At 35.4% G+C, this 17445-nt stretch overlaps 1 protein-coding gene across 1 annotated transcript; it reads right to left on the bottom strand.

Moving 5' to 3' along the window:
• Positions 1–703: 703 nt before the first annotated feature.
• On the bottom strand, positions 704–14114 carry LOC129267291 (hemicentin-2-like). The gene is made up of 7 exons (XM_064103513.1): positions 13997–14114; positions 13689–13703; positions 8684–8832; positions 7614–7725; positions 6801–7082; positions 5883–6185; positions 704–1685 (listed from the first exon to the last, which is right to left on the bottom strand). The coding sequence occupies exons 1-7, from the start codon at positions 14043–14045 to the stop codon at positions 1600–1602; spliced, it is 996 nt and encodes a 331-aa protein (XP_063959583.1). The 5' UTR covers positions 14046–14114; the 3' UTR covers positions 704–1599.
• Between the last annotated feature and the right edge of the window lie 3331 nt (positions 14115–17445).

Genomic DNA, 17445 nt, shown 5'->3' with positions numbered 1-17445 from the left:
GTATGGGGGAGGTAGAGACAGGTATAGATGGGGAAGAGAGAGAGAGGAATTACAAAGAGACGGAGTGTGAGAGAAGAGAGTGATGAAGGAAGCAAGAAGATGGGTAAATAAGGGAAGTAATTATCGGCTTGCTGGTGAAATGAGAGTGTGTGAGATAAAAATGGATGCAAAATGAAAAATGGTCAAAATCAGAGTTACAATTGGAAAGTGAACGATGAAGCATATATGTCTTTAGTTCTCTCCCTTTTGTCTGTCTATCTCGCTTCCTCTCCCCCTTTTGCAGGGGCCTCGGCACCCCCACTGTTTTCAACAAACTTGTACAATAACGTATACGTATTTAAAAAAAGGACCCATCAATTATATTCATGTTCAGCTCCCCTTCCCCCCAAGTCTCAAAATCTTTCAGCTGCTCTTCTTTTATTCATCTCTCCTCCATCATCCCTCACCTTCCTTTCTTTGATATATATTATATCTTCTCGACATCTCTTCCCCATAATGAATCCTTTTCCATCCCTTTTCGAACTCTGAATAGCGCCCTCTATTTTTTCTTCCCGATATTTTTTCTTCATCTTTTGTAAATTTTTGGAAACAACGAAAGGGGAGGAGGTCTGGATGAAAGCGACAAAACGGGACGCCAATGATATGAAATGTTGGACAAAATAGAGTGTGACGTCAATAAATGAATTAGGCCAATAATAACATTTTACAACAAATACTCGCTATTTTATTGATACCTTCATGTAGGCCCATATTCATGGTTAAAAATGGTTACAAATATTTTGGCTGTTCATATAATGCGAACGAAATCTCTAACAATTCAGTTGGGAGCACAACTATACTGTATTCAAACTTAATCATGAAGTGGAATAAAGCGCTAAAAGCGAAAAATATGCATAAAGATCAATGTGACAAAAAAAAAATAAGTCTAGCTAAAATTAATAACTAAGATCATGATATGGGACATTGTGGGAGGGGCGCTATGTTTATATTGTTAAGTTAAAATGTATTTGATGTGTGTCATTCAATTCCAATTTCCACTTTGGGCAGACCACTCCCGCGACCCGCACATACATGCACATAAAGCCATAACATCCATGCTCTTGTCGAAAATAATGTATCTGTAAAATTTGTTTTAAAAGGTTTTTCTGCACCCTTGCAAAATTATAATTATATGCCTTTATTTCAAAACTTGAATATCACTTCAACAATTCTTTATTTTTTTCAACGTATTTTTTTTCACAGATTTTCAGTGATTTTTGTCCATAATTTTTTCACATTTTTTTTTCAGGAATTCATACTGTTCATGATTTTTCCTCCAGGAATGCATACTGTTATCAAACATCCAGTTTGCTTAAAAGATATTTAATAAATATTTTCAATGAATTAAAAATCTTGATTTTTTCAAGCAAATGTTACAATGGATCATTCTTCTAATATCCTAAAAAAGCAACAAATAAACAAACAAAATACTAAAACAATACAGCAATATCATTTTGTCAAAATGTCACAACGGGAAAAAAAAAATTCTTATCCTCCGACGATTCTAACAAAGCTCTTGACCCACCCATCCCTTCCCCAAGTGAATTTAATTTTCTTCCTTTAAAGGGCTGATGCATTCCGGATGATAGTGAAGACTGTTAGCACGATGATTAGCCAAATATTAGCGACGGTCGAGAGAGGGGCACCTGCAAAGGATAAAAGAGGGGAAGCGTTGATATAGCCACAATAACACGTTTAAAGAGAGCTGCATTTAATCATCCTACAATTATCTAATTGCTCGAGCTTCACTTACAGTTTCTTGCATTTTGTTTTATTGTTTTATTCCATGATTATATTCTCTCCATACACCCCCCCCCCCGGAAAAGGAAAAAAGAGTTATGAACATTTCTATAATTTTGTTAAATTTTATATCAAAATCTGTCACAATTTTAGATTTTATTGTAAAAATGCCAATATTTTCACTAGATCGCCACTTAGAAATTTTCCCACAGAGCCTACGTCTTATGCTAATGTGCCCTTCAAACATTTTGGCTCGTTACACCCCGCCCCCCCCCCCCCGAAAAAAAATGCTATAAAGATATCAAATTAAATTTGTATACCTAGATATTGGAAGAGATAAGGCTTTTAATAGTATCCCGTAATTAGTAACCAACTGGAATAAAATTATTGGAAATGGTTTTTTGACTGATTTGAGTAGGTATGGGTGTCAACATTTACCAAAAAAAAGTTAGGAGGAATACGGGTTGGGGAAAGTTTTTTTTTTTCAAGGTCAAAGGTCAATGACCTTTTCGTACATACTGTATAATGGTATCTCCCAGATAAAATATTACAGGTTGGTGATCATGGTGTTATAATGCACAGATTCTTACAAGAAGATCAACTAAAATCAAATTAATTACCCAGAATGCACATTAAACAATAAAATTCAAGGTCAAAGCCTTTCAAAGCTCAATGACCTTTTTTTACATTGTATTCCATATACGGTATAATGGTATCTCTCAGATGAAAAGGTGCAGGTTGGTGATCTTGGTGTCAAAATGCAGAGGTTCTTACAGGAAGATCAAATAAAATAGAATTAAGTACCCAGAATGCACATTAAAATATAAAATTCAAGGTAAATGCCTTTCAAAGGTCAATGACCTTTTTTACATTATGTATCATACTATATAATAGTATCTCTGAGATGAAACGGAACAGGTTGGTGATCGTTGTATCAAAATTCCCAGACTCTTACAGGAAGGTCAAATAAGATAAAGTTAATCACCTAGAATGCATACTAATCCATAACGTTCAAGGTCAAAGGTCAGTGACCTTTTTACATAGGCTATATATCGTATAAAGGTATCTCTAAGATAAAACGCTGCATGTTGGTGATTTTGATGTCAAAAAGCAATTTTTGCAAGAAGATAAAAAAGACTCAAAATAATCATACAGAATAATCCAATATCCAAAGTCAAAGGTCAAAAGTTGATAAATATTTATATGTCCATGCATGATTCCCCCCAAAAAGAAATTAATCCATTATATTCACATTTTATTTGTGAATAATAGAAAGAAAGATAACTATTTGTAATGAAAACTTGGAAGTCTAATAATTTCACTCTGAAATAAGGATGAAAAATGGCCATGGAAAATATATTTAGGAGTTAAAGGTCAATCAACTATGTCAATAACGTCAGGGAATTTAAGTAAATAGGTCGATATAACGTGATTGTGGCATGTAGGTATAGTGGTTCTGATGGGAAAAAGACTGACCTGCGTGGAAAAAGAACACAAATTTAATAGTTGAATCCTTGACCAATAATGATGTCAAAATACAAGTTCGAGGTAAAATTGAATCAAGATTCATCAAATAGCACTTTTTCTTATAATATACTGTAATGCATTGACAAAAGTGTAAAAAAAAATCACGTGTGATATAATTTGAAATGGTGACAGTGGTGAAGTTACCTAAAGTAGCAGCATTGAGATATGCATTTTATAAATCTAAATCAAGGTACTATTTTCTCTGTAGCAATAGGTCACTAACCTCAAATGCTACAATCAATACTATAACACTATAACTTAATCTGTAAATGGAAAGGATAGGCCTAACTCTTATGGCAAGCATCATCCGCAAACATTTGTATATAGCCAGGGACAATGACGAAGAATTAAAATAAGGCAATCATTAGATCATTAGAGCTGCAGCTTTTGTCATAGATGAAGTTAAGTGTCTCAACTTCAGCAAAGAGTAATTGAACTCTTGAAAACCTGACATTTTCAAGACTTTGATCTGGCCCATTCAATGAAAGCCTTACGTTCTGTCAAGGGATATCAGACCAGGATCTATATTATTACTGATAATTGCACAGCTTGATTCTCAAGAACTGGAAGTGGTGCTGTAGTTTTGTTAGGTCGATGGTGTGTACTTGTAAGCTATTATCTCCTTTTGAATTTCATTGTTATATGCCTAATTTGTGCATGATAACAATCAGTTGTTCTGGACCAAAAACATGATCCTTGTACAAACTGATACCTAGTAGAAATAGCATCATGGGTGACGTACGACAGAGAGCAGATATGAAGTTTTGTCTTGCAGCATTAGCATCACAAGAGATTCTGACAGCTCACAATGAACTGATGAAAGGTAATTAATAATAATACGGGAATTCACTTTTGTTGAAGTTGATATATATGTAATTTACTACATGTATGACAGAAGCTGCAGCTCTAATGATGGCCTTCATTTAATCATAATCATCATCATCCCTCTGCTGTTTGGAAATGCTCTCAGATGATGCTAGCTGTGACATGAGAGTTAGACCTGTCCTATCCATTTTCAGAAGATTAAGCTTATAGTTTATAATATTTATTATAACATTGAGGTGAGTGGCCTATCGCTGGAGAGAAAAGACACGACAACCTTGATTTAGATATAATGATGCATTAAATGCTGCTACTTAAGATAAAAATCATTTCAAATTATATACTTGATTTCATTTATTTTTTCAGTGCTTTTGGCAATGCATCGCAGTATATGAAAAAGTGTTATTTGGTTATCAACTTTTTTTACTTAATTTCCACTGATATTTTGGAAAGGGCTCATTGACCTCTGACCCCCTAAATACATTCTCCATGGCCTTCATTATTTCAGACCGAAATTATGAAACCTCCATGTTTTCACTACAAATTAGCCATGGTTATTTACATTATTCAGATATAAAATATGAACACAAAAGATATTGTTTTTGGTTATTTTTATGTCATATAGATTATATATTTCCTCTGATCTAGGATTTAAAGGGTGAAAGTTTATTCTTTATACTTATTTTAGTGTTGTTTAATCTTCTTGTACAAGTCTTTGGATTTTGGCACCAAGATCACCAACCTGCGGTGTTTTATCTCAAAGATACCATTATTATTATCTAATGTTAAAATGGACATTGACCTTTGTCCTTGAATTTTATGGGTGAATGTGCATTCTCGATGCTTAATTTTATTCTATCTTCCTGTAAGAATATGCGTGTTTTGACACCAAGAACACCAACCTGCACCGTTTTCTCTTAGAGATACAATTATATAATATGGTATATATAGTATAAAAGGTCATTGACCTTTGGCCTTAAATTTTATGCGTGAATGTGCATTCTAGGTACTTAATTTTATTATATTTGATCTTCTGGTAAGAATCTGTGCATTTTGACACCATGATCACCACCTGTGCTTTTTCATCTCAGGGATACCATTATACAGTATGGTATATAATGCAAATAGGTCATTGACCTTTGAAAAGCTTTGACCTTGAATTTTATTGGTGAATGTGCATTCTAGGTACTTAAGTTTATTTTATTTGATCTTCTTGTAAGAATCTGTACATTTTGACACCATGATCACCAGCATGTACCTTATCATCTCAGAGATACCATTATACGGTATGGTATATAATGTAAAAAGGTCATTGACCTTTTGAAAGGCTTTGACCTTGAATTTTATAGGTGAATGTGCATTCTAGGTCATTAATTTTATTCTATTTGATATTCTAGTAAGAATTTGTGCATTTCGACACCAGTATCACCAACCTGCGCCTTTCCATCTCAGAGATACCATTATACAGTATGTACGAAAAGGTCATTGACCTTTGACCTTGAAAAAAAAAGCACTTTCCCCAACCCGTATTCCTCCTAACTTTTTTTTGGTAAATGTTGACACCCATACCTACTCAAATCAGTCAAAAAACCATTTCCAATAATTTTATTCCAGATAGGCTTTTTTGGGGTCTAATTTAGGGATACTATATAAGTGAGAAATTTAGATCAGTTTCATTTGAGTGTGATTTCAAGAAGCCCTCTCTGATGAGCCGGGCTGTTATTTCTTTGGCATATAAAAAGTGAATCATATACCTCCAACATCAATTGGCTTCATTTTCCTTGTGCCATCGGACAGAAGAGCGGTGCAGTAGTACCACCCCGCATCTTCCGGGGTGTAATCCCTGATCAGGAGGGTGCTGTTCTCCAATACTTGGACATGCGAATCCTCGTCACCCGACGGCATCAAGTCCGGCATGTCGTCATCACCATCCTCACCATAAGACCACGTGACTTGGTGAATGGGCGTGGCAGGGGCGCCTTCCACGATGCACGTGACGAAGAAATTGTAGTTATCGTCCTGGTACGTCGTGAAAGTTATGATGTCACGTTTTGCAGCTGTTGCACACAAAATAAAACCATTACAAACATAGAAACAAAATATTATTTATAGACCTACTTGCGCATAATGAAAAATCGAAAGTTATCTCTTCAATAAAGGTATGTTGTAAATTCTTGCGGCTACGAATGTGATATTAAATTGAAATCAGTATGCATACAGGGGTTTGAATCTAATGACTTTTCTCGTGCTGATGAAGTTAAAACTAACTTAATATGCAGGCATGCAGCTGCATACAATGAGCCTGGACAAAATGATTAAATTTGACATTTATAAAACCAGTAACGTGGCATTATTTACAAATCACTTTACTAAATCACATGATTGAATATTGTAACATTTGGTACATAATAAATTTGTCATTGATCTACAGCAATGCATAAACCCAAAAATTTCTTTAGAAGAACATAGTAACGTCTAACCATGGACCTACTACTCAGAGTAGTAGGTCCATGGTTAGACAAATCACATAAATGGGGCTGTGGTTATTAACAAGGAAAGGCGACTAAGCAACCATGGCAAGAATAAATGACAAATACGTCTGCACGTGAAAAGGTTCCAAAAAGGGCATATGATAAAGTTTTCCTATTTTATGCCTAAATCCGTGAACTAACCTAAACTGACCCGAGCCGTCTTATTCCTGACAAGCCCATCGTGTCTTGCAGTACAGGTATAATGGCCAACGTCCTCATCCTCAAAGTCCCGTACGATCAGGGAATTGTTCGATAACACCTGGACGTGGTCATCGTCGTCCCCGCCGACGAGATTGCTCGAGGTCGTCTCCCCTGATCGTCGGAACGACCACGTCACTGGGACGGTTGTTGATTGATTGACGAGGCACGTCAGGAGAAGGTGGCCGTTGCCGAGGGGGATTCGAGAGATCCGGAGAGCTGGAGCTGAAAGATTGATTGGTGGAAATCATATTGAAAGACATCCATATTGATGGAACGATAGATCGTAATAATCAAAGAAATTATAGATGACAATTAAACCAATTAATATTTTAAAGTTTGTTCATCGTTTTATGTAGGCCTATAATATAGGCAATGTCATTAAGAATTTGTTCGAATCTGTCGAATGACTTCTATGATTATGTAGTTTGATTTACAAAATAAAATATTAAAGTCATTTGTATAATTCGTCGATGAATTGAGGGGTTTATTATACTAATTCATGAATTCTGAATATTTTCAAGTTGAATGTCCAATTGTGGTAATTGGTTACTTGATTGATTGATTGATTGATTGATTGATGATTGATGATTGATGATTGATGGATTGATGGATTGATGGATTGATTGATTGATTGATTGATTGATTGATTGATTGATTGATTGATTGATTGATTGATTTATTGATTGATTGATTGATTGATTGATTGATTGACTAGGTCTTGTAGAGATTGCATAATTATTTCTTTCTCTTCACCTTGTTTTAGTCTCGCAGTATAGTTGCGACCAGACGCTGGGTGTGTACAGAAATAAAAGCCGTAGTACGGGCCTTCGCTTGTCCGAATGATAAGCGTCCTATTTGGCAAAACCTTTGATGCAAAATGGAAAAAGAAGGAAAGTCGGATGATTTTAGTTTTATGAGCTTCGACTATTCTCTGGACCGACACCACCATGGTCAACTACTTGGTTGCTTAATGCAGGGTCGTCACATTCTTACTGACTCTGTCTGACTGTCTCGTTGGATCTCAATATTGTTTTCTAACCCTTGTCCCACAATCGGGTCTTCCTCTTCTTCAATGCTCTTGACGGTGACACGACATTTGCACTTGCGACAAATTATTGCTCTAATTAAGGTGTATAGGGTTGGGGCTGGTGTGCAATAGGGTTTTGTGTTAGGTTTCGGTTTGGGGTATAGGGAATAGTGTTAAACCATGGACCTATACTACATGGTTAAACCCAGGGTTGAAGTTGGTCCATTCTTAAAAACCAAGGTTTTTCAAATTTGAGTAGTGACAGTATTAAAAGCTTGCTGGGCGATTCCGGGGAGATAGGGTGAGGGCCCCATCGAATATTGTAAAGAAGCCTGTATGAGAGAGGTTTGTCCCGCCCCCCCCCCCCCCCCCAAAAAAAAAAAAAAAAAAAAAAAAAAAAATGTAAATGAATAAATAAATTTACAACATTATTCAGTAATCATAGATATCACTAACAAAATGTTCAATAAACAATCCCTTTGAAGAATCATGTTATAGCCCGGAACAACTATATGGGGGTTATAAGGGGGCACTGGGGGTCCAATCACCCGCAAATATACATTCCGGCACATTTGATTAGGACAATTTATCTGTCCTTTTAGGATATAATTCGATGAATCCCTATGAACTTGTATTTTCTTCCCTCTTGGCCTGCTGGGGGGGGGGGGTATCTTGTCTGAGTGCATGTTCAGTAGAAAACGCAACCCATTTTAGTAAAGTATTTCTATTGTAGTTGCCTGCCCCTTATTTTATGATATCTCGGAAACACCCCATGATATAATTGTGGCCCCTATACCTCCAAGTGACTAAAATCATCTCCACCAGTGATATTCATCAGACTCCCTGTCCTGTTTGTTGACCATTGGACCAGAGCCTCGAAAGCGCCATCTACCGAGCAAGTCAGGACAATGTCACCCTCAGAGGTTGCCGATACATCGATGACAACTGAAAAGTTATAAAATATCAACATCATTATCAATTATTGATTTTATATTACCTTTAGAAAATACGATTGCATGAGTACCGCACTTTCTTGTGCGAATGCCTCCTGTAGAAATCGAGAAAAAAAAAGAAATTACAAACGAATTTATTGGGGGGAAGTTTTATTCAGACAAACTCAAATACAAAACAAGGAAATTCAACGTTATTTCTAAATTGAAGATCATTTTGGTCCAGCATTCACGAAATGACAAAAATTTGAAGGGGCGGAAGTCTGGTATTTTGGATAAAACATATTTTTATGATCTCTAACAATTGACAAGAGATGAGAGCAATATAAACCAACAAACCAGAATTTCATCATATGACTTGTAAACAGATGTGTGATTTTATATTACGGAGTAAGCGGAAATAGACATAAAGGTAAGTCGCTTTAGAAAACGTGAATATTACATTCCAAAGGTTTACTAAATTGATATGTAGAACACTAGCGGATCCAGGGGGCACAGCTGGCCCGTGCCCCCCCCCCCCCCCTTGAGAGGCACAATCAAAATTTGTAACGTACACGAGTGTGCGCCCCCCCCCTCCCCTTTGAAAGCGAGGACGTTTTTTATTTGCTTGTCATTTTTTTTTCGTGAACGGAATAACCTTGAATTTTGGGTGAAATTTTTTTTCTTGGCTTGTGAAATTTTCCTTGGGAAAATATACCCCCTCCCCTGGAAAATCCTAGATCCGTCCTGATCATTCCGGCAGCATGAGTGGCACAAGTGTTCTTGCTTTTTCTCACTCCCGAATATGCGAATAGGCGCCGCGGCGCAACGCCACCGCGTAAACAATAAGTTCACAAAAAAATGGTGAAAAGTCAAATTGTGTATCATACACAAGAGTACAAACGATGTGTATAACAGAGGTGTGTAAAAGAATAGACGGTACACAGAACAAGGATTATAAACCAAGAACGAAACTATGGCAACATGGAAAATAAAGAATAGCAGTTTTTTCTGTGTAAACATAAAGCTCAATGCTATTTTCTTTAAATTGCCACAACCGCATTATTCGAATCGAAATCATTCTCTCGACGTGGGAAGGTTTTACTTTAAACTTTATAGTACTATTTATTTTATTCATTTATTTATTTATATCTGATATTTTGACAGGGTAGCCCATTCACCAATAAGTAGTGGTCTTCCATGGGGCCCTGAATAACAATAAAACATATTTACAAAATGCATAACGTAGAATGTTACGGCATTAAAATTCACATTAGGATTTGAATGTAAAACGAAACATTAACAAACTTAGCAGCAAACAAAACGCAGACGGACACTCGTTTGACGTATAATCAAATATCAATAAATCAAATTAACTAAGAACGACATCTTGAAAATACTGATGATATACACCAAATCATCAAGGTCATGCTAACACAAAATACGCACAACAGTGGATGTTCCGCAAGTTATTTATAAATTACAAGTTCTTTTAAAAATTCTCTTACATGAAATGACAGAAGGAGCTGTTCTAATTGAATTATCAAGCTTATTCCATTCAAATATTGAAGAAACAATTGGACTACACTTCTAACAATCAGTGCGAAACTTGGGCACGCGTAAATATCCACTGTCTCTCTGTCTGGTATGATGTTCATGTACATCAATTAGATTGGCTAAGTTTACCTGAAGGTAAGAAGGTGCTAAATTATGAACACATTTATATATCATCAAAACGCGACTGAGTTCAAATCGTTTGTCTAGTGTCATCCATTTAAGTCTTGCGAACAAATCAGCCGACGGTGCATGTGTCGTATGTCTTGTTCAATATTATTCTTGCAGCCCTCTTCTGAATTTTTTGCAGCTTAATTGTATGGGATTGAAATCTATTCGACCATACAGCAGAATAGTAATCAAATCTTGGCAACACTAAACTGTTATAAAGCCACTTTAAGGACTGCGCAGGCAAAGAACTTTTCGCTCTCTTTATTATGCCAATACTTTTCTGAGTAAGTTTACATACATTTTCAATTTGTTTTGACCATTTCAGTTCTTCATCTATCAAAACTCCTAAGCATTTGGTGAATTGAACTCTATTTATCAAATCACCGTTTAACGAAATCGTGAAAGAATCTATTTTCCTGAGATTAGCACGAGAACCTATTATCATGACACAAGTTTTTTTCAGTGTTGAGGACGAGCTGATTATCTTTAATCCATGCCATGACCTTGTTTAATGCAACAGTTAATTTTTCTTCCAAAACTGTCGCATCATTCGCACGGACGGTAAGTGTCGTGTCGTCAGCGTACATATCTATGATACCTTCATGAAAACATTCAGTTAAACTATTAACATATATGGAAAATAAAAGGGGACCTAGAATTGACCCTTGTGGCACGCCTAATTTGACGATTGAAGGGTGCGATTTGGCTCCTTTGACTTGTGTCACTTGTTGTCGATCAAATAAATATGATTTGAACCAAGTGATAGTCCTATTACTACAACCAATGCAAGCTAATTTCTTTAAAAGCAGCTCATGGTCCACGGTATCAAAGGCCTTCCGAAGATCTATGAACGCAACTCCAGAAATTAAATTGTTATCAATGTTTAACGACTACTGATTTACAAGTTTTGCAAGGGCAGTAGTTGTTGAATGCATAGGCCGAAAACCAGATTGATTTGGGTGTAATAAATCATTCACGTCCAAGAATTCACTGAGCTGTTGGTGAACAGCCCTTTCTAAAATTTTACTCACGATTGGTAATATATATAGAAATGGGGCAGTAGTTATTCAACGAAGACATATCAGCAGATTTAAATATTGGTACTACCCGAGCCTTTTTCCATTCACGAGGAACAACTCCAGTAGAAAGGGATTTGTTAATAATATCACAAAGGGACTCTGCGATAACATTTTTTGTCATTTTTAAAAGTTTGCAGCTGACATGATCTTCCCCAGTTGATTATCTATACAGATTATCAATCTGTTTCAAAACAAAATCTCTAGTAATCAACTTTAGCTCAAATTGAGAGTGAATTGAACCATGGACATTTGTATCATCTTCTACTTGAACTCTCTGTTGAGACGTATTCCTTTGCAGGTCCTTAGAAATATTAGTAGCATTTGAAATGAAAAATTCATAAAATGCTTCAGCAATATTTGCATTGCCCGATACATCTGTTCCATTTACGTTTATGATGTTGGGAGAATAGGTAATGACTTGGGCACAAGTTCTCTCAAACATCTCCACATTTTCTTACTATTGTTATGATTTTGTGAAAATCTGGTTTGCATTATATTCTTTTTTACTTTTTCTCATGAGATGAATAACTTTATTTTTCAGGAATTTGTATGTGTCCCAAATATCATTATTTTTGTTAGCTTTACCTCTTTTTAGAACCTTATCACGTTCCTTCATTAGCTTGACGAGTGACGACTATCTTAATAATGTTATCTTTTATATCATTTATTTTTCGTTTCTGACTATCGTTTATTGTTATTTTAAATGAAAACTGTTGATTAGCGGGTATTACATTAAACAGTTTTACCAGATACATTAATCTCTACATCATTTCATCATTGTGGCAGCGTCGCGAATCTTTTATTTTATGGGGAAATCGCGTATGACTTTGGTGAAGAAAAAAAAACACAGAAAAAACTAAAGATTAAAAATCATACACTTTTCAATTGTCATTTTCAACGATATTTTCAAATTGCAGGATGTCATAAACGGTAAATATACACTGTGGTGTTAAAACTGACACAATGCAGTTGGTGTTAATAGAGGACCACACCCTGAGGTGTTAAAATTACACCCTAGAGATTGGACATAACACCAAAGAGTGTAAATATAACAACCATGGTGTTATAATAACACCTAAAGGCGTTAAACTAACACTGTCAATTTAACACCGGTGTAAAATAGCTGGTGTGGTCCTCTATGTACACCGGTTAACACCACAGTTTTTGCTCTGTATATGTATATACGAACAATTTATGTAAATGATGGACCTGATGATTTCAACAGTTTAAAGAGATTTATGACTTATACAAAATGACTAAATACTGCTATTCCAAACTAATTTAAGGATATGTTAAGATTTATCACAAGCAAAACAGTGTAAAAATGGTCAGATGATTTAAATGTAGATCTAAGTATTTTGACATAGTGGCAAAATAGATTTTTTTTCTATATTAATTGGGTTATTTTGGATTTAAAAATGTTTTTCGGAATAACAATATTCTTCGTCGCATATCAACAAATTAATATTTGTAACACTGAACCACAAACTTTTATTTATTACGTGTATGTCCTATAAATCGTTTCTGAGTTTGGGATAGATATAAGCAATTGTTTAAATTTTCTTAATACACTCTTAAAATAGTTGGGCAAAAAATGCCCAACTTTTAAGCAACCCTGGGCAACATACTGTTCACACAACTATTGGTTAAAATATGCCTAAATTTGGGTAATAAAAATAATTGGGTAATAAATTTTCTCAATTGGATAATAATTGCCCAAAATATATATATTTTTTTAAACCAACATACATTACCCAACACAGTGGATAGTATATGTTGCCTAGAATTTTAAGTGTGCATAATTAAGTTGTCCTGAATTATCAAATATTAGTATGCTTTTGTTTTCCAAGTTCTAACATCTATCAAATACAATTATTTTATTTCCGAAGTACTTCATTTTCGAACTTTATTCATAAATACATGTATAGTTGAAAGTTGTTGAAAATTTCAAAAGGTTTATTGCATTCAAAATGGCAAGAAGATGTCACATTATAAGGGCCGGAACAAATTGAAACCATGGACCTATTACGAAATAGGTCCATGTTGAAACCAAACGAAACTTACTCACCTTGAGCTGTGCAAACTGAAACAGGATCACGTGAGAAAAAGGGGAAAGAAAAAAAAAGAATGAATATGATAAAGATTATCAAAACAAATCCTTTCAATTATGGGGTAATTGGCCCAGAGATAATTCTTAATTGATACAGTATAATTCACCAGATAGCGTGATAAACAATTTCTCGAAGTTTGAGTTAAAAAGATCTAATAGGCCTATTTTTCTAATGTCTCTACCCCCACCCCCTTGAAAATGATGTAAACTTTTTTTAATTTCTAAAGAAATTTTGTAATATTTCAACAAATGAAAAATAGACTTACCATGCACACAGAAAGCAATAAGAAACATTCGAATAATACCACAATCCATCTTGAAAATCAAAATGACACGATCATACAGTTTTCAATTAAACATTCACTTCGCTTTCAGTTTGTGAAATGTCACACCTAACAATACATAAAGTCAAAACCAATTCCAGTACAGCACTGCAACTCGGAGTAAAGAATTCTTGGCTGAGGACGGGCGAATTCGAGACATCAATAACCGGTGGACACAACCAGGGGCGTAACGAGCCAACAGATTTTGAGGGGACTAGATATGGTGAATGGGGCAAAATTTCTACAAAGTTTCGAGAGAGCGAATTGTGCAAGCAAAAATTTTGACATTTTTATTTCAAAAATCAAATTTTGTGATAGATTTTGACATAATATTCAGAAAATAATACCATATTTTACAGTTCTCCCTTTCCTTTTCTTTTCTCTTTCTTTTTTTTCTTGGTCGTTAATCTTTTTTTCTTGGGAGGGGGAGCAAGCGCCCCCAATGCCCCACCCAATCTGTACGCCACTGGGACACAATCTATTAAAGTTTCGTCGGAAATCTCTTTTAAGGGTTACTGACACCATCAGCGTACCTGAAAAGGGGGCAGAGGGCAAAGGATCCCAAAACAACCTTTTTATTCATTTTTTTTAGTTGTCAAAAAAACTTTGGTTAGGAAAGCGCTGCCTGAAATGACGGCGACCTTTGATATATTATTATTGTTGAGGGGGGGGGGGGCTTGTCAGATACTCCACTGGTTAACACTCTTGGGGTGGATACCAGGAAAATCAGTAGAAATGTCATACTCCTTTTTAAAACGGGGGTACATGCCCCGTATACCCCGTCTGGTTCCCCTCGTGGAGAAGTGTCTAAGAGTGAACAAAGATGTTGTTTTTTAACACCCCATTTGATGTCATGGATGTGGGAGGAAAATAATAGACCACTCAATTGCATTTTATTTCGCTATTCCAGACCAGTAATAGTAGAGAAGAAAATATGTATCTTATCAAAACAAAAGCGATCACACCAATGAAGGTCATGGAAACTATATAACGGGAAGAAAAATACAAAGAACTGCATTCAAAAGAAATATATTGTACAAATATAATTTATGAATCTTTTAGCAATGGTGATCATCCCCCCCCCTAACTTCTGTTACTCGCTATTATTTTGGTGTCATTTTCTCAAATGTGAGGATAATGGCTTGATAATAATTATTTTAACAAAAACTCGTTTTTTCATTATCTTTCTTCTTCTTCTCCTTCTTTTTTCTCTTCTTCTTCTTCATCGTTCTTTTCTTCATCTTCTTCTTCTTCATCATCATCTTTTTCTTCATCTTCTTTTACTTCTCATTCTTTTTCTCTTCTTCTTCTTCTTCTTGACGATGTCGAGAATCTGAGGCCGATATGCAAACCGTCACACCAATGAAATCGACTCAACCAACCGATAGTAATGTCATCGGAAATAACGGAATAGAATTCGCAGATCTGAGGCCAGTTTTGATGGGTGTGACTGTCCACCCTGGAGATATGAAAACACACACCCCGAGGGTGAGGGTGCATTGTGCCGTTTATTGTTCAAAGTACATGGTAATTGATTCTCATTCTATTGTTCATTGGAGCGAGGATGACAGTTTGATTGTGTTATCAAAGGGGCGTGGTCATACAATGACGACCAGCATCCCATTGCATTATCACAAACCACCATGGTTCGTGGGGTGGGATCTCAGCGCGAAAGGACGAGCGAAGCGAGCTATTTCAGACACAGTAGACCTAGTCTGCTATGCAGACTCCTTGAATCAAGCGTGAAACACACACTGCAGATGTGGGTCTACATTTGTAGACTAGTCATTAAGTTGCCCACTTTTCTAATTTGTGAACTACAAACAAACCTTTTCAAATTCAATTTTATTTCCAGCAGAAAAAAATGATACAAAATCATTACATACATGTATAAGTAAAAATTAATATACTAGTATACGTAATAAAGAAAAGTACAAAAATATCTATTTGTCAGGGAGACAATTTAGAAGACATAATTGCCTGTTGATTACTGCGTATTGAAGGAAGGGGGGGGGGGGGTCTCAGTCCTAAGACTATTCACCAAATTATTTTGTATTTTTATATATATTATTATTAGAATAATGGCGATTTTACCTACCGAGTCCCTTAAAAGAGTAGACAGAGTGTCGAACGTACGTAATTATTGATTGAAGACTTTTTAGATATTGCGCATTGCATCAAAATTTGTTGCCGGCATGGGCGGAAATCTCTCCTTGAAGATAGGGGGGACACAATTGAGTTTTCCGTTTTTATGTTCTACAGAGTTACTAACACAAACACACACACACCATCACACACACACATATATATATTTATATATATATATATATATATATATATATATATATATATAGGCCTATAAATACATATTTCGAAGAGGGGAGGTATTCCTGACTAAAGATGAAAGGCCTCAATAAATAATGCGAGCGCGAAGCACGAGCCCACATATGTTGTTATTTCCTAAATTGTGACCTGGACATTGAACAGTCTAAACGTGTTTTTGTAATCATGAACTAGATTCGAACCTACCTAAACCATTAATGCGAGCGCGAAGCGCGAGCCGAAAGTTTTTGATTTTCCAACCTAAAAACTGGACATTCGTAACACTTTTTCAAATTATAAACAGGATAGGAAGTACCTAAAACATGAACATTCGTAACACTTTTTCAAATCATGAACAGAATAGGAATTTAACTAAATAATAGATGCGAGCAGAAAGTTTTTGATTTTCCAACCTAAATACTGGACATTCATAGCACTTTAAAAAGAATATGAACAAGATAGGAATCTAAACAATTAATGCGAGCGTGAAGCGCGAGCTAAAAGTTTTTGATTTTCCAACCTAAAAACTGGAAAGTCTTAGCACTTAATAATGAACGGAATAGGAATCTAAACAATGAATGCGAGCGCGAAGCGCGAGCTGAAAGTTTTTTATTTTCCAACCTAACAACTGGACATTCATAGCGCCTTAAAAAAAATATGAACAGGATAGGAATCTAATCAATTAATGCGAGCGCGAAGCGCGAGCTGAAAGTTTTTTATTTTCCATCCTAAATACTAGACATTCTTAGTACTTTAAATAAAGAATTATGAACAGGAAACAATTAATGCGAGCGCGAAGCAAGAGGTGAAAGTTTTTGATTTTCCAACCTAAATTGGACATTCTTAGTACTTTAAAAAAATTGTGAACAGGATAGGAATCTAAACAATTAATGCGAAAACTGGATCTTTCAAGCACTTTTGGAATAAAGAACAAGCAGTTTATTTTAATAAACAATACGAGCGCAAAGCGCGAGCTAATTTTTTTAAAGATTTAAACCTACAAATTATGATAAAGATCGATATCTTCCTAAATAAATGATTTGATTTTATATATTTCGATCTAAAAAGTG

Source organism: Lytechinus pictus, chromosome 8 (genome assembly GCF_037042905.1).
Source record: "Lytechinus pictus isolate F3 Inbred chromosome 8, Lp3.0, whole genome shotgun sequence".
Classification (NCBI taxonomy): Eukaryota; Metazoa; Echinodermata; class Echinoidea; order Temnopleuroida; family Toxopneustidae; genus Lytechinus; species Lytechinus pictus.
Note: the sequence above shows the minus strand (reverse complement) of the source record. Positions and strands in the feature narration are given on the sequence as shown.